The sequence below is a fragment of the Galeopterus variegatus genome, unplaced genomic scaffold (assembly GCF_000696425.1).
Source record: "Galeopterus variegatus unplaced genomic scaffold, G_variegatus-3.0.2 Scaffold1287, whole genome shotgun sequence".
Classification (NCBI taxonomy): domain Eukaryota; kingdom Metazoa; phylum Chordata; class Mammalia; order Dermoptera; family Cynocephalidae; genus Galeopterus; species Galeopterus variegatus.
Window position 1 is genome coordinate 169,730 of NW_007727398.1, and position 24,757 is coordinate 194,486.

Consider the following 24,757-nt stretch of genomic DNA (forward strand, 5'->3'; position numbering starts at 1 on the left):
CAGCCGGGGGGGGGGGGGCGGTCTGTATGTGGGATCCAAACCCTCAGCGGGAGCGCCGCCGTGCTCCCAAGCGGCGCACTGTAGCAGTGCGCCACCGGGCCGGCCCAGGGAGGGGATTTGACAGAGACTGGCCCTCTCTCTCTGCTTCTCAGGGACTTCCCCATGAGATTACCCTGTCCCCTCTCCTCTCATGGCCCCATGCAGATTTATCTCAGGGTTAGTGGGTCCACCGTGGTCCACCTGACCCTGTATGTAAGAAAGGAACCTACTCCAGGGCCTCAGGTGAAAGTGTCAGGACTGGAATATGCACAGGATGGGGAGAGTAAAGAAGAAGGGGACAATGATGTTGGGGCAGGCCACATGCCACGGGCACTGAGCATCCCCACACGTTCTTGCTGGGTGTGCTAAGAATGCAGCGTCCTGACTGCTCTTTTCCTGGGCCATTTCTCAGGGTGGATGCACCCAGCAGTGAGTCAAAGTCATGCTGCATGCTATGGCATGAGGAACTAAGCCCTCCGTCTTTGACCCAGGGGTCTTGTGCCCTCTGCCAGCATCACTGAAACAGCAACAGCAACTGTGCCTTGGAAGCTTGCAAGCTAACCTGACCGCTAACTTTTAAATAGGGTGACATCCCAGATCCCAACAAAAGGCTGCTTCTGCTCCCCACTCATCAACTAGCCCTCTTGGGAAAACAGGTCATGGGCACTCACTAGCTATTAATAATTATTAGTATTATTTGGTTAACAGTCATAATCAACCAATATAACTTGTTAACCAATAAGTCATGATTAACCAATATTAGCCATAATTAACCAATATGTATACAAAGCAATTTACCGTACAATGCTGACACCAACCCTTTGAGGTAGACATCATTATCTCCATTTCATACATAAGGAAACTGAGGCTCGGTGACATTAGGCAACACCTGAGGACATTCAGACAGTATGTGGCAAAGTGGGGGCTTTGAACCTGCACCAGGAATCCAAATCCTGTGTTATCCCCTCTCTGCTTGTGAGGTGGGTGAGGACAGAGGGCAGGGAACAGTGAGATGGGCAGTGGGTAGATTAGGTGAACTTGGTTGAAATGTTTTCCCCTTTCGGAGAGTGAGGTGAAGGGAGGGTCATTCCCTGTAAAAAGCCCAGGGGCACTTCAGCGCCAGCCGTGCTTGGCCACCTCGCCACTCCTAGTCTGGCCAGCCTCTCCTCCAGACCTGAGGACGTGCTCCTGGCTCCTAGCACACTGGGACTTCATCCTTCTCTATAGCCATCTCTCTGTCTCTGGAACTTTCCTCATCTTCCTCCCTTTACTTTATGCATCCAGCTGAGTTCTCTTTCCTCCTCTTAGTTCTTTTAGGCTTTAACAATCAACCTCCAGGCATTTCCACAACGTGGAGCCAGGCAGCCTGGCTTTGACAGGTGGCTCAGCCATTCTGGCTCTGCATCCTGGATTGGTGATCTAACCCGCCAGGTGCAGGACAGAGGTGCTGGCAGGGCCTGCGTCACGTGAGGCTGTGGGACTGAATGGGCCCATGCAATGAGGACCCCAGCACAGAGCCTGCTGCCATCAGTATTATTTTCCTGCATTACTGAAACTTGCACATTGCGAAAGGACTCTGAGGGCCAGAAAAGGGAGGAGAGATGAGAGTGGGCGACTGGTCGTCAAGTCAAAGGGAAAGCGGGGAAGGAGGAGCTGAGCCCCTGGACCCTGAGAGGCACCACTCACCGCAGAACCATCATGTAGAGGGGGTTGTGAGAAATGCAGGCTACCAGGGCTGCAAAGGAGATAAGGAAGGTGGCCGGGAGCAGGAAGTGGGCGCAGGGCATGGGGCATGACCCCGACTTGGCTGATGCAGATCCGCCAGTCACACAGCTGCAGTTCAAATAGGTCTAGAAGAGGAAAGGGAGTGAAAAGGGGGAAATCTACCATTATTATTTCACCTCCACACACTTCATATGTCTGCATCAGCTCTTGCCCGAGTCCCTCAAGTGTCAATCCCTCTGCCCTCCAGGTCTCCAGAGAAGCTGAGTGAGGCTGCAGAGACCAGCAGATGGTTTCGAGCTGTCCCAGGGGTCCTGCCTCTATCACTGTTTGGGTAACAGAAACCGTCTTCACCAAAACCAGCTATCCAGCATGGGCAGGGCTCCTCCAGCAGTCACATCTGCATCTGTGTACCCAGGATCCCACTACCAGGCAAGGTCCACCCAGTTTGGAGCCAGGGGCCTGGGAAGGCTCTTCTCTGGGCCATGTCCCCCAAGCCCAGCAGCAGTGGTTTTGCGGGTTGTTTTTGCTGTTCATTGTTGATTGTAGGGGAAGGTACAAATAAGAGGAGAACGGTGGGAACTCAATGGAATCCCCTGAACTCTGCATCTGTCAGGCCTTTTCTGGAGCTTCCTGCCTGAGAGGAATTTCTTCTGTCTATAAAGGACTGTAGAGAAGGAGGACCCTGTCTCAAGTCTGCAGGTCCATGTGGCTCAGTACTGTTGGACAACTCACTTTGTCAGCCACTCCTTGTGTCTGGTGGTCTTTGCCTTCTTTCTGCAGTATCTGATGGTCCAGTCTCTGACCATTTAAGTGTCTTAGCAGATATTTAGAACTAATGAGCTCATATGCTTCCTTCTACCAGACGGTGAGAACTATGCACCCTCTTTACCTTGGCTCCTAAGAAGCTCAGAAATAAGTTATATACAATATTGCTCTTACCTCCCTCAGTCTGGATTTTTTAGGTGTAGATTTTTTCCTTATAATTTGCTATTTTTTTCCTTGATATTATGCTAATGGATTTTTATTTTGATGTACTTGTGTTGTTATTGGAAACTTGTCAAGATTATTTCTGGAAGTATATGAGTCAGAGGTGAGTAAATAAAGATAAGAAAACCACAGAAGCCACCACAAACTCTTCCAACCGGAAGGCAACGAAGAGAGCATCTTGTCCTAGCTCCTCGCCCTCCCTTTGCCTGACAGCCACACTCCTCTGTCCACCCACAAGGTGGCTGAGATGCAGCCTTGCCCTGTCCTCACAGAGAGGGGCGGCCACCGGGGGCTGGCGTTGTCCGTGCCCTCCACACAGGTTTAAGGGAATAAGGCACATTCACTCCTCGGGGCACCCTTATGGTACATGCATAGACTTCCCATTGCTCCCAGGGAAAAGAACATTTGACTCCGAAGCCTGGCCTGGCTGGCTCTGGCCAAGCTGGCTCTGGCGCCTGCCTGGTCCCTGGCCCAGCAGGGTGACGCTCTTCACTTAGTGCCAACACTAGCCTTGTCTCTCCTCTTGTAGCATGCCCAGTACATTCATGCCCTGGAGGCTTGCATTTGCTGGTCCCTTTGTCTGGAATTCTTTGCTCCCAGGTTCTGTTCTTCTAGCTGTTCAGTTCTAATGTCACCTCCTCAGGGAAGCCCCAGGCACTCTCTGTCCCATTAAATCTCTCCATGGCATGGTTAACTTTTTAAAACTATCTTGAGCATGTATTTGATAGTATGCAAACTCCATGAGAGCAGAGACCTTGTCTGATAGGTTCACCACCATGTCCTCAGCACCTGTGGCTGTGCCAGTGTTTACTTTGTTCAATAACTGGACAAATGAGTTGGTTTGCTGCTGGCTGATCCTAGACAGTCGCACTCATAGAGGGATGGATAGGACCTTGCCACAGTGAATGTGGGCTGCCTCAGTGGAAGGCTGGTGGCCAGAAGACACATGGCCTTGAACAGAAGTGCCCCAGGCTAAGGCAGGGCTCTGGATTCTGGTCCCAGATCTGCCCCTAAATAGCTGCATGACTTCAGGCCAGTCATGTGGCTGTTCCTAGGAGCTGAGGGGTTGACTCAAATGCCCTCGACTACCACTTCCAGCCCTAACCTTCCAGGCTCATGTCACAGAGGCCCTCTCTGCTTGATATATCTGGGCCAGGGCATATGGCTTTGCAACATGGCCAGGATGCAGGGCTCAGAGATGCCCATTAGTATCCGTCAGGATTAGGCTCGAAGGACTCAGCTGATGGAGTGCTTTGACTTGTTTCTGCTCTGAGCATTGTTAGGCCTCAAGAATGTGAATTTGTTGGACATTGGCCAATGTTTGATTGACTCTAGGCTGTAGACATCTGGTCATGACATCAGGGAAGGGGAGGTGGAGAGAGGCTGGGTGCGGCCCAGAGGAGGCCAGGATGCTGGTAATGAGAGTGCATGAAGCCCTGCCCATCCTGGTGCCGGCGAGCAGTCTTCGAAGGGACACACTGAGCCCCTACCGTTTGCTTGGTGCCTGCAGAGCTCACGTTAATGTCGCTGCAGCCTGCGTGGCAAGGGGAGAGGTACTCTACTCCATTGTCTCCGCAGACCGGGTGGAAGATAGAATCCGGGCACGAGCAGTCCCTGCGGCAGGCAGGCGGCTGCGGATGTGTAGAACTGGATGTGCTGTCAGCAAAACAGGAAACAAGGAATCAAACAAAGTAGGACCAAAGAAAAAACTCTATACTCCAGCCGTGCAAATTCCTGGCCTGGTTAATGAGCCTGTGCGTCTCTATTTGTCTTGGGTCATTGCCAACCTGGATCTGAATTATACCTACTGGAGCCAACGGTGAATTTGCCACTGTTCAATGGTCACAACACCTCTCCGTTTCTTCTGCGGCTTAGCCCAAACCCACCAATTACTCAGTTGGAAAGGCCTGGTCAGCAAACCCCTTGCCATAGCAGGAGTCAAGACAATCAACCAACCGGGTCCCTGATGACAGAAATGGCAGATGCAAGGGGGAAGTCACAGGCAACCGTCCCTCCTCCTCCCGCTGGGCTCAGGCTGGAGGCAGTGGCCGGGACCTCTTGAGGCAATCCAGGCTCTGGTTGGCTGCCTGTCTCCTGGGGCAATGAGGACATTGCCCAGGTCACTCTGCACCCCCTGAGCTTCAACCAAGGGGATTTCACTGGCTGATCTTACTGTCCCCCCAGCCCCCCATCTGATATTCATGATCTTCGTTGGGGAGGGCTGGGATAGGGGCTGACAAGCCACAGCACAGAGCTTCACTGAAATAATTACATTAGTGACAGTTAACATTTATGGGGCATCTCTGTGTGCCACTGTGCCCAGGAACTTCTCATGCACGGTCATCATGGTAAGTCTACAATTAATTGTTTGCCTTTTGTGGATGAGAAAACAGAAGCTCAGACAAGTAACTTCCCCCAATGAGTAAAGAGCAACAAGACTAGAATCCAGGCCTGTGTGATGACAAAGTGGTGTGCTAAACTCCCAGTGAAAGCCACCAAACGGCCCCAAGCCTTCTCGGCTTCTCACAATCCATAGCCTACAGAAGAGCATACACACCAGGGTGACTGTCCTGCCCTGGGCGACCCTCCCTTTCCTCATACCCCTTCTCTCCTTCACCCACCAAAGACAGAGGAGATTATTTCAAAGAGAAAGAGGAAAAAAAAAAAACAGGCTGAAAGGCACAGTGTCTCCAGATGTTGCAATCTCATGAGGCAAAGTCTAAAAGAAAAGGTCGTTGAGTGGTGGCACCCAGGAAACAATGAGTGTGCTCGTTGCTCAGCATCCTTCACGTCACAGGGCTCTAAAGCCATTTCTGAACGTGAAGCTGGACTTAAAATGCACGACTCATATTGCTTCATGCAAACGGACAGGTATGTTCTACCTGCCCTCCTCCTCACCTGCTCTAATTTTCCAAGTCTGCCATCACTTTCATTGATCTTCTCCAGATCTTTCAAGTCTTCTCTCATCTCTCTCTCCAGTAGCTCAGTGAATGCTCTGCAATTCTAGCCCACACAGAGCTGATGCTAACCATAGCTCATTTCTCAGTTTTTGTGGCTCACAGTCCTACAGAGTCATCCTCATACCAAACTAATTAGTTTTTGCTGCTTCCTAAAAAACAGAACCCTAACTCTGATTGCTAGTGGCCCACTAGGACCCTTTGATCTCTTCTCATAAAGGAACATACTACTCAAGACCTGATTTTCTAAGTTGCCATGTGAGAGATCAGATCAAAAGTGAACAGGGGAGAAGCAAGTGCTGGAGGCAGGAAGGAAGAGGTATAGCAGCCAGATCCAGGCTCTGGCCTTAGCAAAGGGTATCTCTGCACCCTTTATTCCCCTTACCTGGGAGGGTAGACCTCAGCCACGGCTGGGGTGGAGCATCCCATGAAGAAGAGAGGGGTACAGAGGATGGTGGAGATGGTAATGATGGTGGCAGCCACACGTGGGATGGTTTGCAGAGAGAAAACAAAACGCTTCATGAGGATCCCTCCAAATAGCATCCCCAGGGCCGCAGCGGGGAGGTTTACAGCACCTGCAGACGGAGGGAAGAGGCTGCTGTGGGTGCGCAGGCCTGACTGTGTGTGAACTGCAGACACCTAGTCAGACCACCGAGAAGGGGGTGCAGCCTCACGACGGAACTTTTGATATGTTAAACTAGAATAGTAACAGCTGGCATTAGTTGACCACTTACTGTTTGCCAGCACATCTAGAGCATTATCTTGACATAGAGGATTGCCCTGCCTGTGCAAAGAATAAAGTGGGGCCCTAGCCACCCAAGGGATGTGGGTTGAATGTGCATTTATTAAGCATCTTTCATTATCTGGGCCCTTGATGCATCCTTACTGTGACCAATGGGGTTAGCAAGGCAAGGGTGGTGACCCTGAGTTACTAGTCAGACGCTCAAGGCCAGAGGGGTGATGTCACAGTCAAGGGCCACACAGGAGGAGGTCGGGGGGTACAGGGAGTCACCCTCAAATCTCATGCCCTGACCACCTTGCCAAATCCATATGGTCAAGCTCACTTGGGGGTTGGGCCCAATAATTCCTGTGGGTACTTGGTGGAACCACATCAGTGGTTCTCAACCTCAGCTGTAGAAAACACTGACGCTGGGCCCCACCTCCAGCGGTTCTGGTTCCATCCATCTAGGGTAGGGCTGAGCATCTGTATTTTGTGAAGCTCTCCAGAGGAGCCTAAAGTGCAGCCAGGGTTGAGAATCCCTGGGCCACATACTCTCACCAAAGCAAACGGATTCAAGTCCCTGGAGAAGGAAAAAGACCCAGGAGGCATTTTGTCTAATCCCCAATTCGATCCTCCCTCTTTCCTGTTGACCCTGCTGATGTCAGGGCATTTGGGAGGCTGTCAGACTCTCAGCCCCTTGATGGAAAGGAAGGCAGACCCCCGTCTCCACCCAGTCCTGACTGGAATGATAGGAGTCCCAGAAATCTGCCAAGAACATTCTAGGTTGCCAACCAGGAAAAATGTCCTTAAAATTCTTTCTCCTCGGCAAGTCCTCCTCTGGCTCCTGTCTGCATCCTGTCTGGCCTTTGCCTGTCCCCGGATGGGTGGCCAGACGCCCAGCCCCTCCCTCGAGCAGAGACGCCCTGCTCCTGCAGTGCCCGCTGGTCTCACCGATGAGGAAGTTGGCATAGGATGCTGAGGCGCCATACTGCTTCTCCAGGAACTTGTTGAGGAATGTGGAGAGGCCAGCAATGACAGAGGAGAAGGTGCACTGGGCCAGGACCACCAGCATGAAGAGCGGGTTCATCAGGAGCCTCAGGAAGATGCGGGGAAACCCTGCAAACAGACCTCCATCAGGGGCCAGGCCCTTGGGCAGCCATCACAGGGAACCTCGAGACCGGCCACTGCCCTGCCGCCTCCTTCCAGGCAGCCCCTCTCTTCTTGGGGCAGAACCTGAAGCACCAAGATGTTTAGTGGCCAGTTTAGGAGCATGTAGCTACTCAGACTCCCACTCAACATGCCCAGGGACTAAATAAAATGAGATGTGCCTAAAAGAAACCAGGTGGCAGGCTGATAGAAATAGGACCAACACTGGCAACAGTCTCTCGTGTGAGCACCACCTCCACATGAAGGGAGGACACAGAAGAACATGGGGCCAGACCATGGAGTGCAGGCTGACTCTGCCTGAACTGGGGTCTCCTGGTACCTGCAAAGAAGCAGGCACCAGGATCCCTGGCAGAACTCCTCCTGAGCTGCATGCATACCTAGGAGATGAGCTGGTTACAGAACACCTGCTCTTCTTGTCCCTTACCACACACACGCATGGGCTGGGGCCCCCCGACCACCCCTCACCCTAAACCAGCCCACCCAGGGCTGCCGGGTCAGTTACGTTTAATGAAATGCACCAGGGAGCCTCTCGGCTTGGCCTCTTCCATCTTCCTTGCTTCGTCCACCACGGCAGGAGACTGCTGAAGGCAGCAAAGGGGGTGAGTGTTAATGGCACTGGCTTGCTGCAGCCACCCTTCCCAGGGCCCTTGGCCCCAGGGTCTCAGTGCTCAGGGCTGGGAAGCTATGAGACCCCCAGGTGTGAGTGTATGGGAGGGCATCCAGAGAATGTGCTCTTGAAGCAAACACAATCCGCATTTCAGTGAGCTGGTGCCTTGGCGGATGACCAGAATGCATCTGTGCCAATGCCACCCACCATACCTATGGGCGTATTACTTCATATCTAACTTTCCCATGTCCAATGCCAAAGGTGTCTTCCTGGATCCTGCCCCTTCTCTATCTGTCATAGCTACACTTCTCCCCACCCTCGGATTCCAGGGCTGCTCGATTCTGGGACACTCTGGTCAAGAATGCCCTGTTGCCAGCTCTCCCTTTCTGTCTCCTCTCTGGGGTCCCTGCTTCCTTCTGGGCCCACAGGTGAGTCCTGCTCTAGGCTCTGTCCTAGCTCTTTGCCTGCACTTCCTGGGCATACTGTCTCAGTGAACTTGCCTACCTCTTCTCAACTGTCAGCTCCGGCCTAGGGCCCCAGCTCTGAACCGCCACACACATGCAAGGCCCCTGCGCTCTGACATGTCAGGATCTTCTAGGGAACTCATCAATGGGATCAGGTGCTCCCATTTATGCAGCGCTTGCTCCATGCTGGGCACCGTGCCAGCACTGTCTCCTTCCTCCAGCCTCCTTCCCAGCAGCTCTCTAATTATCTCAAGGATTTTGAGGAGGAAGTGTAGGAACAAAGCAACTGGCCTAAGCTCACTCAGCTAGTTTATAAGTAGCAGAACTGCAGTCAAACCAAGTCTGCCTGACCCCCAAACCACCATGATGTGCTGCCAACCTCTGACATGCTTCCCAAGATGAGCTGAGGTCCTTCTCCCCCTGCTCCTCTTCCCACAGCTGGGCTGAGATTTCATACACCTCACTGCCAGACACCAAGCTCTATTTCTGGCTCAAAGCCTTGGTACGAACTTGATCTCCTTCTTCTGCTCCAATCCAGCTCCCTGCTGAGTCCTTTGCCACACCCCTCCGGGAACGTCCGTCCTTGCCCTGTCCCAGCTCTCCAGCAGCCATGGCCCTGGGCAGCTGCATTCCCCGTTGCTCACCAGGCCTCTGCACCAGCCTCGCAGCTCCCTGCTGAGTCCTTTGCCACACCCCTCCGGGAACGTCCGTCCTTGCCCTGTCCCAGTTCTCCAGCAGCCATGGCCCTGGGCAGCTGCATTCCCCGTTGCTCACCAGGCCTCTGCACCGGCCTCACACCAGGCCTCTGCACCAGCCTCGTCAGATCCCAACCTTCACTCTTTGCTGTCCCCAACCTCAGCCTAGCTGCCATGTTGCCACCCAACTGGCCACCCAGTCACTGCAGAGCCTCAGAGCTCCCTGGGATTAGAACAAGTTTTAGACCCATCAGCCTACCATCAAGGACCCCACCCAGACTTGTCTTCCCTATTTTCCATTCTTGTCTTTTCCTGACTCCTTTCCCCACCAGACATGACTGGAAGATGCATGGAAGGTCACCCTGCTCGACTCTCAGACCTCCCTCCCACTCTTCAGTGCTAGGAATCTACTTCTCACTCAGTCCTTCAGGTTCAGACATCAACAGGCCCTATTTAATGCAAAAATCAACTGCACTGGTCACGTACTCAGCTTTGACTGGCTCTTAACCCTTTAGCCCAATTTAGATGAACTCAGCATTTTCCAAAATACGTTCCCTGACCATCCTGATCCTTGAGATGCTAATGTGGTAAGGGAACACTGAGGAGACACCATCTTTTGGAAATTCATCAGCATCCTCACCTCTCAAAGCCTCCGAGAAGCCCTACATCATGAAACTTGTTTAGATTTCACCCAGAATTTGCTTAACCTGCTGCAACTTCTCAGCTCTGTTTATTTTCTACCCCCACTTCCCTTTCTTAAATTACTATAAGTAGAGTCATAGGCTTTCAGAATCTTACCTCCACCCCTCTGGACATTGTTCGAGGAAAGAAAAAAAAGGGGAAAGAGGTGAGAACCAAGAAGGCTGAAGAAATGAGCAGGCCTAGCCACCAGGCTCCAATCCATCGGGGATCACCCGGGCTCAAGTTAACTGTGGCTGAAGAGAAAACAAAAGATACAGATGTTCGTTGAATGAATGCATGATCTCACCTTACTGGAAATAGAACCCCCGGTCAGGGGGAGCCTTACTGACTTTGTTCCCATGATGGAGAAGAGGCAAGCCATGAGCTAGAACCTTAGTCACGACAACATTCCTCTCCAGGCCATTCCGGTCTTCCCAGAGAACCGAGGCCACTGCACATGAAGCAGAGCATCAGAAAATCCCCAGGCTGAAAGGGGGCAGTACCTTCACGTCACCTTATTTTATTCCCAGCCCTTGGCAGGAATAATGACGAAGGGAGCAGACTCCCCAAGGGCTTACCATGGGCCCAACCTAGACCACACGCTTTACATCCATTGCCCCACCAGGTTCTCCGAGGAAGTCTTCGAGGCAGGAATTACATCTACCTACCCCTAACCAATCAGAGAACCGGGGATCTGAGGAGTTAAGTCCCTTGTCCAAGGTGAAGGCCAGCAAGGGCCATTTCATTGATGAATTTCAAGCCTATGTCTTCCTGGTGCCCAAACCTGCACTTTTAACCACTGATCTCTACTGCCTCCCAAAGGAGGCCCAATGAGCCTTAGGAGCCTGAGGAAACAACCATGGACAGTGTGGGCTGCCTGGCCTCCCAAGGAGAAGCTTTCTCCTGGCAATTCTCCCACACACATCTAAAAGCCTGCCACTGTGTTTCTCTGTGCAAAGAAACTATACGGAGGGAGGGAGAAAGTGGCAGAATAGTTTCCAGTCAAACAATGACAGGTTTTTTTTGTCTTTTTTCCGTGTCCGGCAACGGATCGCAACCCTCAGTGTTGCCCCCGTACTGGACCGGGGACCGGCAACGGGATCGCAAGCCTCGGTGTTGCTCCCGCGCCTCGCTCAGCCAGTGAGCGGGAGCCGGTCTGTATGTGGGATCCGAACCCTCGGACGGGAGCGCCGCCGCGCTTCCCAAGTGGCGCAGTATCCAGTGCGCCACCGGGCCGGCCCCCATACCTGTTATCTTCTTAATATATATTAGGCTTTTTCTAATCTTTACAACTCTATTTTACTATCATTAGCCCCACGTCTACGGACCACATTTTCTTATTCTAAGATACACAGTGATTTAGTCTGTACTATTTTTGAAGAGTACAAGCTCATACCTGTTATCTTCTAAATATATATTAGGCTTTTTCTAATCTTTACAACTCTATTTTACTATCATTAGCCCCACTTTACAGATGAGGAAACTGAGGCAGAGAGGAAGTGCAGGAATGAGTCAGTGAGGTGGCAATGAGCATTTGGAGTTGGAGCTTCATCCCCTGGCCTGATGGACATGGGGCCTGCTTTCTGGAACTGGGGATGAAGTGGGTGTCCTCTGCATACACTCACCTGTGTTGACCCTGCCATAGTCCACAAAGATCTGCAGCATGACAGAGCCCAGCAGGTACCCGAAAGCCGGTCCAAATACAGAGATCGCAAATAAGATGGCTGGAAATAGAAGCAAGGGAAAAGAGGCTGAGGGGGCTTGGCAGGCCTGGGCTCCCAAGCTAAGGGGGATTCCTCAGATGTCATCCCATCTGTTCCCTGGCCCTGACAAACCCATGCCTATGGCATCTCCCACAGACAAGGGCAGAACTGCTCAAGATCCCAAGACATGCAGAACCCAGGCTATTTCTCCTTCAGCCAGCTGCCAGCAAGACCTGCTTGCCAGGAAGGAGACAGCATCCATAGCGTTTAAAAAATGCCAGCCCACGGGTGCGTGGATGGGTGAAGCTCCCTGTGCATATGATGCTGGTGGCCCCGGCAGGAGCTTACGGGGCCACAGAGCCTGTGGGTGGTCTGTCTGGTCTGGAGTATGTGCCCTGAGGATGCTCCATGAGGCTTGTTCTGAAGGAATGATCTGGGAGTTCAGATGGTCATCTGCTATCTGCTTTGCATGTGCTGTTTTGAGGCCAACCTGCCCCTCAGTGGACAGCTCAGAGAAGACATGTGTGCCCTGGCCTGTGTCTGGAGGACTGGGCAGCAGCAGCAGATACTGTTGGTTTAGGATTTACCTGTGCCTGGCATGTGGCTATGTGGTTACACACATCATCTCATGTAATCGCACAGTCACGCAGCACACAGATAATATTACCTCCATCCTGCAGACGAGGAACCTGAGACCCTGGATTCAGCCACTTGCCCAGGATTACACAGCTGGGAGGTAACAGAGTGGGTGTTCGAACTAGGTTCATCTGACCCCCAGACCTATGCACTCATTTGCTGTGTGTGGGCAAAGAGGCTCAGACCTCAATTCAGTCCCCAGGGACTCAGCGAGTGTCAAGTCAGGCGTACACGCCCCCCTCCCCGCTCCCCCAGCCCTCTTCAGGCCCATAACTCACAGATGTACAGAGGTGAGTTGTTGGGCTCTGAGAAGTCATCCACGTAGGAGATCCCAAATGGCTGAATGGGCACTGTCCCGATCCCGGCCAGTAGCTGGGCGACCACCATCAGGCCCCACATGCTGCTGGTCTCCTTCCGGGGTTCCTGGGTGGTGTTGTGGCACTTACTGGGGGGCACATCTTGCCAATGCTTCTGACAGAGCTCGGCCTGGAAACGGCTGCTGTTCCCTGCAACAAGAGCACACACCCATCACCACCACCCCAGCCTCCCGGCGTGGGAAGGGCCAACCCGGGCCAGAGGCTGTGCTGGCAAATGGGACATGGTCCTTCTGTCGGCCAGAAGGAGGGACTCTAGAAACAAAGGGGAGAAAGGTGGAGTGAGGGCTTCATGGCTCCAGGAGCAGCCCTTCTCAGGTGGGAGAGGAATCTGCCTCTCAAGGTTGTCCAGCTCTCTCCTCTATGGGCACCGGAGGGCAGCTGGGCAGAGAGAGATCAGGACCTTCAGCCCTGGGGCATGGGGTTACCCTGCTGGAAAAGGGGGACCCATGGTTAGATCCCAGGCTTGTCGGCCTCTGGCAACCCTGTGCTCAGCATGGTGCTCTGGGCCCCCAAGGTTCTCTTCAGCAGGACCGAGGCCATTCTGTCACAAAGAAGACAGTGTCACCTCCAGTTTGGGCTGTGTCCCTCTTGGGTCATGACTCTGGGAGCCCAGCTGGAGTCACACTGGAGGACCTACTACTAAAGACATTTAATGTCCTTACTACACCTGGGCAGCTCTCAAGAATCACAGAACTTCTGAAGCTGACCCTCTCGTTCAACCTCTCATCTGACAAATGCAAGAGTTGAAGATGCACCCAAAGGAGCCAGGCTGTCCCTTAGGCCCTTCTGTGAGGGTCCCAGACACCCCCAGTGTGGCCTGTGGGCATCGTGGCTCCTGTGGCGGTGGACCTCGCCAGGTGGCCTGCCACTCCCATGCCTGTTTTGAATTTGGCCCACACTAAACAATCAGCACTGTCGGCTCTCCAAGGCCTTGAGGGTTCTGACGGCTCCTTCCCATGAGATCCCTTTTGTTTCCTGCCTCATTGGAGGAAACCACTGACATCATTGACCTCGCTCCTCGGGGTTGTTCACTTAACACTAATGAGATTCAGTTTAATTGTCACTTGTGGTGCTCCCAGAGAGGGTATGACCCTGAGCTAGGTGGGCCTCAAAGCCCCACAGAGGGGAAGAATGAGAGCCGTGGACTAGATCTGCTCCTCGCACTGGACTCTGCCCAGTGCTGCTGGTCTCCGGGATGTCCCCGAAGGTGGAGCTGGGGAGGGGGTCTGCCCTGCTCACTGTCCTTTCCCCTCGCCCCAGACACACATGCCTGGTCCAGCCTGGCTCCAGTGTCACCTGTCCTCTACGATGATGACTGCACAGGACATGTTTGAAAATTGCTGGCACGGGGGTGGGGGCTCCCTTGTCAGTCAGGGAGGCCGGCCCCAGGAAGCAAAGGGGGCCAAGGTGTCGGTCTAGTCAAGGTCATCAAGACCCAGCACCAGCTGTGTGCAGGGAACGGTGCATCCAGGCCAGCGGCCAGCCCCAGACTTTGATTAGTGTCCCTCTGTATGTCCCTCTTCCCAGTCCCCACCTATTCTCCTGCCTTTCAATGCAGAATTCAATAGAGTGGTCCAACCACATGGTGAAATAATATGCAGCTTCCTAGGGTTCAGATCCCTGCACTAGCCAGCTGCCCCCCCAATACATAAACAAACAAACAAACAAATAAATACATATGCAGCCTCTTAGTAATTCTAAGAGAATATAGCCTTATTGACATGGAAAGACAGCTGTAACGTCTTGCTAGGTTCAAAAAATAACTAGTAGTTTGGAGAAGGATATGATCCCTAATTCATAAAAGTTACGTGGACTAATGGAACAAGCAGAAAAAAAACCTCTGGAAGACTGTGGTGCTCTCTGGGTGACAGTATTGTGCTGATCTTTTGTTATTTTCCTTATTGTATTTTCTTTTTTTTTTGGCAGCTGGCAAGTATGGGGATCCGAACACTTGACCTTGGTGTTATCAACACCGTACTCCAACCACCAGGGCCAGAAAACCTCTGGAAGACTGTGGTGCTCTCTGGGTGACAGTATTGTGCTGATCTTTTGTTATTTCCCTTATTGTATTTTCTTTTTTTTTTGGCAGCTGGCAAGTATGGGGATCCGAACACTTGACCTTGGTGTTATCAACACCGTACTCCAACCAACAGGGCCGACTAGCCAGGCTCTCACTGTATTTTCTAATTTTTCTATAACGAACACATGATACTTTTGAAATAAAGCAACAAAGTTTTTAAAATACAACATTTTTCATAATTAAATATATCCAAAATTTAACATCTCTCCCATTTCTTGTTCTTTCTTCCGTCCCCATTGCCCTTCTTTCTAGTCCAGGCCCTGGGCTTGCAAAGGTAAGGGGTGAATTTCTCTGCCCAGCCCCACCACCTATCACCTCCTCTCCTTGCGGGGTGTTGACACTTTCTTGGATTTATAGGCTCTACTGGAAAAACCCAAGTTCCAGTGCCAGAATTTTAAACTTCCATTTACCAAATGGGCCAGACACTGTGCCGAGGCTGTGATGTGCATCGTCTCCTGCTCATGGAGGTTACTGGCCTACATAAGTGGCTGGTGTGGGGCAGAACAGGGATTCAAACCTGCATGTGTCTCGCTTAGTCCATACTGAAGTCAAGTCTGATGGCAGCTTTGAAAAGACAGCACACATTTTGTAGGGATGGAGGAGCAAGGCTTGGGGAGAATTTCTCCATCTGTCCCTAACCACTTTCAAACACATGAGCTCTCTGACCTCTGTAGGTGGCTGGGACCTTCCACCTGCTTCCTCCCAGGTGGAGGAATCCTGGAAAGTGGCTGGCTGCCGGGGGTTCTGCTGAAATCTGGGGCAATAGGATGAAATAAACACAGTATAGGGAGTAAAAAACTGGTTCTGCCCCTAGATAGCTGAGTGATCTTGAGCAAGTTTCTAAACCTCTCTGAGCCTCAGTTTCTCTTGGGACAGAGACTATAGGTGGCTGGATAGGGAGGTCCACATGGATCATTAAAGAGCTAGAAGGCTACGGTTCCAAAAAGAGGCCCAGACATGGGAAGTCAGACCGTGCCAGTCAGTCAGCAGGCCTGGTGGCTGTGCCTGTCATCTGGAAGGAAGGCTGGTGTGGCTCAGTAATGCTGCAAGCGTCCCAATCTCAGGACAGTCACTTTAGTCTGGAAGCACAGAATTGTAAAATGCTCCTGCTGTGAAAGAGACCACAGTGGATGTCTGCCCTACCCCCCACCCCACTCAGGAATCCATCCATCAGCTCTGACCCATGTCCAACACCCAGAAATGGGTGTGGTGCTGGCAGATTCACGTGGCTCCCCAGGAGGATGTCTGGGTGGCCCTAGGCAGGCAAGGCCAAAAGAGGATGGAAGGGCTGGACTGGGAGCTTAGAGCCTGGGTTCTAGTCCTGAATCTGTGCCTCATTATGTCAGTGATCTTGACTTTGAAAGACCTCAGAGGATTCTCGGGAGAAGCCAAGCACAGCACAGGGTGAGAAGCTGCTACTGGACCAAGAGGGAAGAGTGTTAAGCTCACTGCTCGCTCCCCGCAGCCGTGTGCTCTTCTCAGGACCAAATATCATGTTCAGGCTGAGCTGGTGCCCAGCCTGGGAAGGGTTCAGGCACTGATACAAACCCCCAGACCCGGAGTGACTGACTGGCCAATGCAGTTGTGCAGTCCCCCAAACAAATTGGCATGCAAACGTCTCTGCTTGCTTCCTGTGCCAACTTTGACCAAACAGGTGCATTTCTAAAGGGCCGGCATATACTTTGAGTCCATAAATACAAAGGCTGCTGCCACGTATTTCTTTCCAAAGATTCAAACAAATTTAGGGTACTTTTTGTATGAAGAAATGAAGAAAGTCTGAGTTCCCTAAAACCTTGGGCTGTTGTCACTCACAAGTATACTTGGAGGAGCCATCCCTCTCGTGTGACAGCGGCTCTCAGTGGCATCTTGTCTCATAGGCTATGGGATGGCGGAGCCAGGTCTATGTTATATGCCAGCACGGTTTAAAGCAAATGACAATACTGAGAAAGAGGTGCCAAGAATTGGCTACCGTCCCCAGCTCAGCCGCTGAAGGACCAAGTGCAGGTCTGAGCAGCCGTCCCCTTAGCTGCAGAGTGGACGATGCTTGCTTCACAGGGGTAAAAGAAGAATGCTGAGTCCTGAAAAGCCCTGGACCGAGTTCTACCAAAATCACAATGAAGCATCAGTTTATGCCCATCAGGATGGCTATTATCAAAATACAAAAAACAAAGAGTGTCGGCAAGGGTGTGGAGAAACCAGAACCCTTGTGCACGGCTGCTGGGAATGTGAGATGGTGCAGCCGCTGTGGAGAACAGAATGGTGGCTCCTCGAAAATGAAAATAAAATTACCATACGACCCAGCAATTCCACCTCTATATACATACCCCAAACAATTGAAAGCGGGGACCTGAACAGATATTTGTACTCTCATATTCACAGCACCATTATTCATGATAGTCAAAAGGCAGAAACAACCCAAGTATCTATTGACAGATGAATGGGTGAGCAAAATGTGGTCTATACAATGGAATGTTGTTAAAAAGGAAGAGAATTCTGACACGTGCTACAACATGGATGAGCCTTGAGGACATTATGCGACAAATACTACACGATTCCAGTGCATGAGGTATCTGAAGTAGTGGAATTCATAGAAACAGAAAGTAGAATGGTGGTTGCCAGGGGCTGGGGGAGAAGGGAATGAAGGGTGACTGTTTAATGGATACAGTGTTGCAGTTTGGGAAGATGAAAAAGTTCTGGAAATGGATGAAGGGGATATTTGTACAACATTGTGAATGCACTTGATGCCACTGAACTATACACTTAAAAATGGTTAAATGGTAAGTTTTATGTCATGTATATCTTACCAACATTTAAAATAAATATTGCCTGCTACATGCTAAGCTGGCACACGGTGCCAGGAAGCATATGGGAGAGGCACCAAACCCAGTGTTGTGGGGGAGAGGGGCTGGAAGAAGATTCCCAGGGAAAGTGGCCTCTGAACTGAGAGGAATTGACAGTAGACAGGAGATAAACGCGGGGAGGGGCAGGTGGGGAGGAGAGGCACAGCAGGTGCAGGGGCTCACAGGCGGGGGTGGCACTCGCCACCGCACAGCAGGAAGCACAGTGTGGAAGGCACACAAACAGCCAGGCCGAGGTGTGACCACTCCTGGGCCTGGGTGTACCCTAGGAAAATCCCAGAAGGGTGAAGATCATGAGGGGGGCAGCGCAGTGAACACACTGGAGAGGGAAGGGCAAGGCCCACGTGTAAGGAGGGGAGTTGGCCTGTTGAGAGCTGCCCTGGTGGGTGAGTGGCTGTGGCTGCTTGTGTGGGGCGGGGGACGCAGGCCGGCCGTGGAAGGGGACTGTGTCGCCTGGAGGTGCGCATGTGGCGATCACAGGCCAGGCTGTTGCGGGAGAGCAGGGGCGTGAGAAACACCCCTGGGGAAACAAAGAGCCAGAGCGTAAGTGTTTCTTTTAAGAGTGCTAGTTCTTGATTTCGCTGATTGTCATTATTTTACTAAATTCGCATTTATTAGAACACTGACTTGGCTGGCAAAATCCTGTTTTGTGGGACATTTAATGGTCATGAAAGATTGTGAAAATGTCGACTGGCTTATTGAGTCTTCACGTGGCACGTTGCGTGGTACACCAATGCCACAAAAGTCCTCAGGAAGTTTCACCCAATGAAGTGTACAGGGGGCAAAACTCTCTGGGGATCCTTTAACTGTTACCATTAACTTTAAAAACATCAGATTACATATCAGAAGTTGCCTTTATCAAAAATGTACATTTAAAAAAAATAATCAATTGGCCTCAATTACATCCAAGTCTCCTGAGTTCCTCTTTGCCTATCCTGTGTTCCAAGTTGCCTCAAGATCTCCCGACGGACTCACTTTTGCTCATGCCAACTCTGAGTGGGTCCCAAACTCAATCAAGCTCTGACACATGGGAAAAGGGAACAGCAGTTAAATACAACCCCAGAGGGCAAGGCTTCCCACAGGGATGCAGCAGCTAGCTGTCCCAAAGGCAGGGAGGCTTTGAGCCCTGGAGCCAGGGAGAGCACAGCAAGCCAGTGGGTAGGACCCGCTGCTCCTGCGCCTTAAGAGAGGACTGGTGTTTTGTCACAGTCAGCCCAGATGTGGGCTTCCCAAGAACTCAAGGATGGGACCCCCTGCAGTGGGTGGCCCTGGTCAGCTCACTCTGCTGACAGTGGAGCCTTCTAGAATTTGGACCATCAGGCTCTTCTCTTAAAAATAGGAAGACAGGAATAGTAGAGTCCAAGGGGCAGGAGAAGGGAAAGAAGAGACCTTGCTTCTGGACCATGTCTGTGGACAGCTCTGATCTGGAGACAGTGACGGTGCACAGCCCCTGGCAGACAGAATCAGGGGCTTGGCTCTCTTTGCTCTGCTGATAGTAGAGTCCAAGGGGCAGGAGAAGGGAAAGAAGAGACCTTGCTTCTGGACCATGTCTGTGGACAGCTCTGATCTGGAGACAGTGACGGTGCACAGCCCCTGGCAGACAGAATCAGGGGCTTGGCTCTCTTTGCTCTGCTTCACCCCTCTCCTCCCTGGAGCAGAGTCCCCAGCTTTCTTCAGGAGCCCGGGCTCAGGTGGGGAAAGAAATAGCAACCTCTCACCATTTCTCAGAAACTCTAGCAAAGGCCCCATGCCTGGCTATGCCTCATTCAAGCTATGGTAGCACATCGCCCTCCTCCTCAGAGGCTGCCAGCTCTGGCCTTCCCACCATGTCATGTCCTGTTGTAAGGTCAGAGAAATGCCTGCCTGTTGCAGCTACCACAGTCTGTGGAGGCTGCCTGCCCACCCATGGCCACCTGCCTCCATCTTTGAGGGGTCTGGGGGAGGGAGGGTAGTCTATTCAACAGCTGCATGTCAGTCTGTTTCTCATCTTCCCTGAGGCAGACTTCTGGAAGGATCATGTTCATCAGAGCACATTCTTTATTCCCACAGGACATCAGAGGCCTAGCTCTGCCAGTTTTCACAGGGCTATGAAATGCTAACTAGAAACAGGCCGGGACCTCTCCCCTCCTCCAGCTACCCCAGCACCACCCTAGCTGCACGTGAGTCAACTGTCTGACTCATCCCATAATTTAAATATACAGAATTCCAGTCCTAACTTCTGGACCCCTCAGTGGCTTTAGAAATATAGGAGACTCTGTCAGGAAGGTCTGCATCCCTAGGGTGGGACCCACAGAGATGGGGCATATCTGGGGCAGGCCAAGGTCTTGGCCACTCTGTTTTTCAAGGCCTCCTTCCCACCCCTTGGTGTGGCCAGCTGGAAGACTGTCAAAGGTATAATAAGAGATCTCTGCACAGAGGTCTGGAGCTGGCGCAGAGAGAGAACTCTAGAAGGATCAAGAAACATGAGAAGGCCACGGCAGGTGGGGTTTTCCTTTGACTAGTCTTTCTCTTCCTTCTGCTAGAGCACAGAGAGAATCCTGCCAGGGAACAGGAGGGCAGCAGCAAGTTCTCCTTCAAGTCATGATTCTTGAGAGCTATGCATTTCCTGCCTGCTCAAAAGGGAGCATGGCTGTCATCTGGGACCTTGTGGGTGAGTAGGGTCAAATGGGGAGGAGGTTAGCAAGCCCCAAACCTCAGAAGCAATCCATACAAGAACAACAGGGAAAGGCAGGGTGCATCTGGAAAGTTCTCTGGAAGCATGGCCAAGGTGCCAAGCCCCTGGGCTATCAGCACAACTCCTTGAGTCTAATTCAGAACATTCCAATCTGAAGGACCTATTTCCTCATCCTCCTAAATTCGGCCACTCAACAATTCTTCCCGAAAACTCTGGCAACACCCACCAGCACGCCTGGAACGGGCTGTCCTGAACTCACTCATGATTTGGTATCTCCAAGTCCTCTGTAAATCAGGTTGTCTGCAAGTCAGAAGTGATTGCGTTCCCAATGGGGTCCATAAGGCCTTGTTAATCCATAATGCCCATTATAATAATATATGTTCTATCCCAACTAAACTAAGCCTCCATTATAAAGTGATTTCTATGTGCAAATGCATTCTAAGTTTCATCTTTGGAAACTAGGAAAACATAATCTCCTGCCCCAACAGAAAAATACAGAATCGGGGTTTGCAATCTGGGGCGCATCATGCGGCAATGGAAGAAATTCACACTTTGAAGCCAGACAGACGAGGTCCAAGTCTTGGTTCTACCGCTCACTTGTCTGGGGACATCTCTGAACCTTACTGTCCTCATCTCCAAAACGGATATAATAAATACCTACTTTGCAATATTCTTATGAGAATTAAAAATAATGAGTATATTATAACTTGAGACATAGTGATCATACGATAAAGATCAATTTTCATCTAAAGAGACAAGTAACTTTGAGAAACTCAAATGCACAAAGGAGATGGGAGAAGCCTGGAGACAGGCAACGGTGCCCATGCTTTTAAGAACTTGGGGCCTGGGTCCAGAAACCAGAGACAAGTAAGATCAGTGCCAGTCACTAGCAATTAGACGGATTATAACAAAGGAGTCAAGGGGCAAGGGGGTGTGCTTGGAAGAGTTTACACATGAGAAGGAAAAAATGAGCTCAGGTAGGTGGAAGGAGGGAGCTACTCTGCCCTGCTCTCAAGGCTGGGTTTCCATGACACTAGTTCTGAGGCTGAGGCTGGAAACCCCTTCCCACACTGCCACCTTGGCACTAGAGGGGGGCCTGGGGAAATGCTTGAGGAGGCTGTGTGAAGGATGAGCTGGCTGTGAGGGGCAGGCCTGATGTGCACTACCCAACAAGGCTGGGCGGAACACTGCTGGTCAGGGGTGTTCTCCCCGACTACCCGCGCTCAGGCACCCTGAGAAGCACCTGGCTTGGCTCATCACTGAAATCATCAAAGCTGTTTCTTTAGTGGATAGGAGCGATGGAAGACCTACCTGAGAGAACAGGATGCAGCTCTGAGCTATTTAATTTTATTATTCAAAGAGATGCGAGCTTAATTAGCACCCCCTCCCCCACCAGGTATGAGGCAGAATTTATTGTTCACGGATTTATTCAATAGGCTGATGAGCTCTTTGAAGAAAAAATTAAAAAGGTTAGCTGAGCCAACATGAGTTCATTAAATGCAAGTCATGCCAAACCAACTTCATTTCCTTTGTTAATGGGGCTCCTAAACCAACAGGAAGCCATAACATGGTGTTGCTTGACTGGAGGAAGCCTTTTGACAAGCCTGTCATATCGTCCCGCTAGACAAGATGTGGACACGTGGCTGGAGAGTCCTCAGAGACAACTGGCTCAGAGTGTGCCCAGTGCAGCTGCCAGTGGGCCAGCCTAACCCTGAAAGAAGGCGGCCCTAAGTGTGCGCCATTCAACTCTGCTGTCACGGACCTGGGTGAAAGCAGGAAACAGCTTACATGTTGTGAATGGCATGAAGCTGAGAGGAATGGCTGCGGAGGGAGTTCAAAGGCTGAAAACTCAAAATCAGACCCAAGGCTATAAGGAGGGGTTGCCGCCGAGGAGAAAGAATCTTGTGGGATAAAATATAAAACTTTACTTTAATTTCAAAGAATTGAGCTAGTTAGCAGCGAGACAGGTGAGGCCTGGCTTGACAAAATTTATGGGGAAAAGTCCCTGGTGTTTTGACCACGAGTTCACAATGTCAGCCTGCATTGATGAGGACCCTAAGATCCAGAGGGGAGACTCCCTCCCTCTTCTTCCCAGGGAGACCACCCTGAGGGCACTATATTCTGCCACGCAGCTTGGCCCCCTAAAGGGCCTGAAGCCTTATTTTATGAGGAAAAGTGAAGGGACTGGAGCTAAGAATGAAGCTGAGCCTCTGGGGTCATGTGATGGCTGCTTCTGCATCTGCGCACTGATGGGTTTGTTCTGGGTGGTTCCAGGAGGCAGACCTGGGACCGCAGAGTGGAGTGTAGAAAGGCAGAATTCAGGGAGATCTAGGAAGAAGAGTTGCATGGGAGAGAAAGAGGAGCCGGATCCCGCAATCGATGGCTGTCCACATCAAGGCAGACTTGGGGTCCCCCATCCTTGGGGTTCGACTCTCGATGCTTGAGGGCACCAGTGGGCCTGGGAGAGGTCTAAGGAACTATCTAGTCCAGGGGCTGGCAAACTGCAGCCTGTGGGCTAAATCCTGAATTCCCAATCAGTTTTTGTCAAGAGGTTTTATTGCAACGTGGCTATGCCCCTTTTTCCATTGTCAACGCGAACTTTTGTGCTACTAACAGCTGAGTTGTATACCTTCAACCTTACATCCGAAAGCCTGAAATATGTATAACCCTGTCCTTCATGGAAAATGTATGTTAACCTCTGGTCTAGTGCCATGGTTTTCAAACACTTCAGCCACCAAATCTCCCTGCATAAAAGCTTCTGGAGAAGCCCGATGTACACAACAGACAAAAGCGGAGCTCTTGTCATCGGGCAGGGCCAGGGTAAGGAGTTCCTCTGCTCAGACCTCTCCTAACTCCAGCCCAGGCCAGGAAGGGAACAGGAAGGGGCCCTGGAACATACCAGAGCACCAGCCAGCCCCTTAGGTGACTGCTGAGGTCCTGGTTTGTGGGTCAGTCCTCTCTCATGCTGACTTCTATTTGCTGCTTCCCCTTTAGATGACTGAGCCCCACATGGTCACTGACTGTAGCCGATCTGACCTCTGAATTCGGAAAATCCCTTTTGTTCCTGAGAGAAGGAGGCTGCTTCTGTTGGTTTTGCACCTCCTGGTGGGTAGCACATGCCCAGATGTGCCTGGTGGTTCCCATTTCAAGCCATAGGAGGTGTCTGATCCCAGCCAGCAGGTTCAGCTCCACCAAGTGTGGCAAGAAGGGTGGAAAGTTCCTCCTTATCTCCTCTTAAGATCCCTGGGGAGCCCAAAGCCTCTCGCAGGGAGGATCAATGGTTTCTTCAGACCACATCCGCTAGCGGGAAAGGGACTGGCACCCTGTTTCTGTGGGGCTATCCCTCGCTCCCCAACAGTGTTCCCAGGGTGCCCGAAGCCACTAGAATAGTAACCAGCCTTCCTGTCCACCACGGATGCTGACTCCCAAGGAGACCATCTCCCCTGCTGTAGCTGGGTCCAAGACACACCGTCTTCCAGCCATCCCTGAGAAGTGACTCTCGCGGGGGAGCAGGACAAAGTATGTCTCCTAGACTCTTGGCCCCAAAGCAGGCCTGCCACCTGGCCTCATTCCTGAGCAGGGGAAGTGACTGAACACGCCTGAGGGGGCTAGTGAGCAGGGGAGCCACATGGAGGCCTCCAACAGGCCTGGGCCAAGGGGGGTTCTGTGACTTGCCCACGAAACAGCTGTTAAAAGAGCCTGAGGCAGGACAAGTACTTTTGCATCCACTGCTCAGGCCTTCAGAGAGGCTGCCTCAGCACCCCCCGCAGACCAGCAGCTCTCCTGCCAGCCCCCGCCCTCCCTCCTTCCCCGGCCTTGCCTGATGTTCAACACGGCAGCCTCGTGTTTTCTATCATTTCTCCATGCTTATTTCTGTTCTTTCCTACACAATGCACTAAAAAATGTTCCACATTAAATCTCATTAGGTTTTGTTCTGCTCATCTGTTCAGGGCTATTTTTCTCTCAGTTGAATTAATAACACCCATGTGTTTTGTGATTTTTCCCTCTTGTTTGTTGTCTCTTCCTTTTTAGGTTAAATAAATCCAACTGGCCAGGTTGTGAAACTCCCACCCCTGACCCTCCACACACTCGCTCCTCACCCCCCACAAACACACACAGACACACTTTACCCTGTCCCCCCACACACGCCCCTCCAACCACCACCACCCCCTACTTCCTGCTCACACATACCCCTCCATTTCGATACCCCCATGCACACACATACACACACTTCCCCCACATACACCCTTCCCCCACAGACCCAGCCCCCCACACATACACACACTTCCCCCACATACACCCCTCCCCCACAGACCCAGCCCCACACACATACACACACTTCCCCCACATACACCCCTCCCCCACAGACCCAGCCCCCCACACATA

General features: G+C 51.7%; 1 protein-coding gene across 1 annotated transcript in view; it reads right to left on the bottom strand.

Moving 5' to 3' along the window:
- SLCO2A1 (solute carrier organic anion transporter family, member 2A1) overlaps window positions 1-24,757 on the bottom strand; it is a 61,527-nt gene that overhangs the window by 17,708 nt on the left and 19,062 nt on the right. The window contains exons 5-12 of the mRNA XM_008576100.1: window positions 12,661-12,888; window positions 11,669-11,767; window positions 10,161-10,297; window positions 8,099-8,177; window positions 7,381-7,545; window positions 6,094-6,283; window positions 4,242-4,407; window positions 1,726-1,889 (exon numbers count right to left, since the gene is read on the bottom strand). Coding sequence (XP_008574322.1) covers window positions 1,726-1,889; window positions 4,242-4,407; window positions 6,094-6,283; window positions 7,381-7,545; window positions 8,099-8,177; window positions 10,161-10,297; window positions 11,669-11,767; window positions 12,661-12,888 — 1,228 coding nt within the window. The remainder of the gene's footprint in view (window positions 1-1,725; window positions 1,890-4,241; window positions 4,408-6,093; window positions 6,284-7,380; window positions 7,546-8,098; window positions 8,178-10,160; window positions 10,298-11,668; window positions 11,768-12,660; window positions 12,889-24,757) is intronic.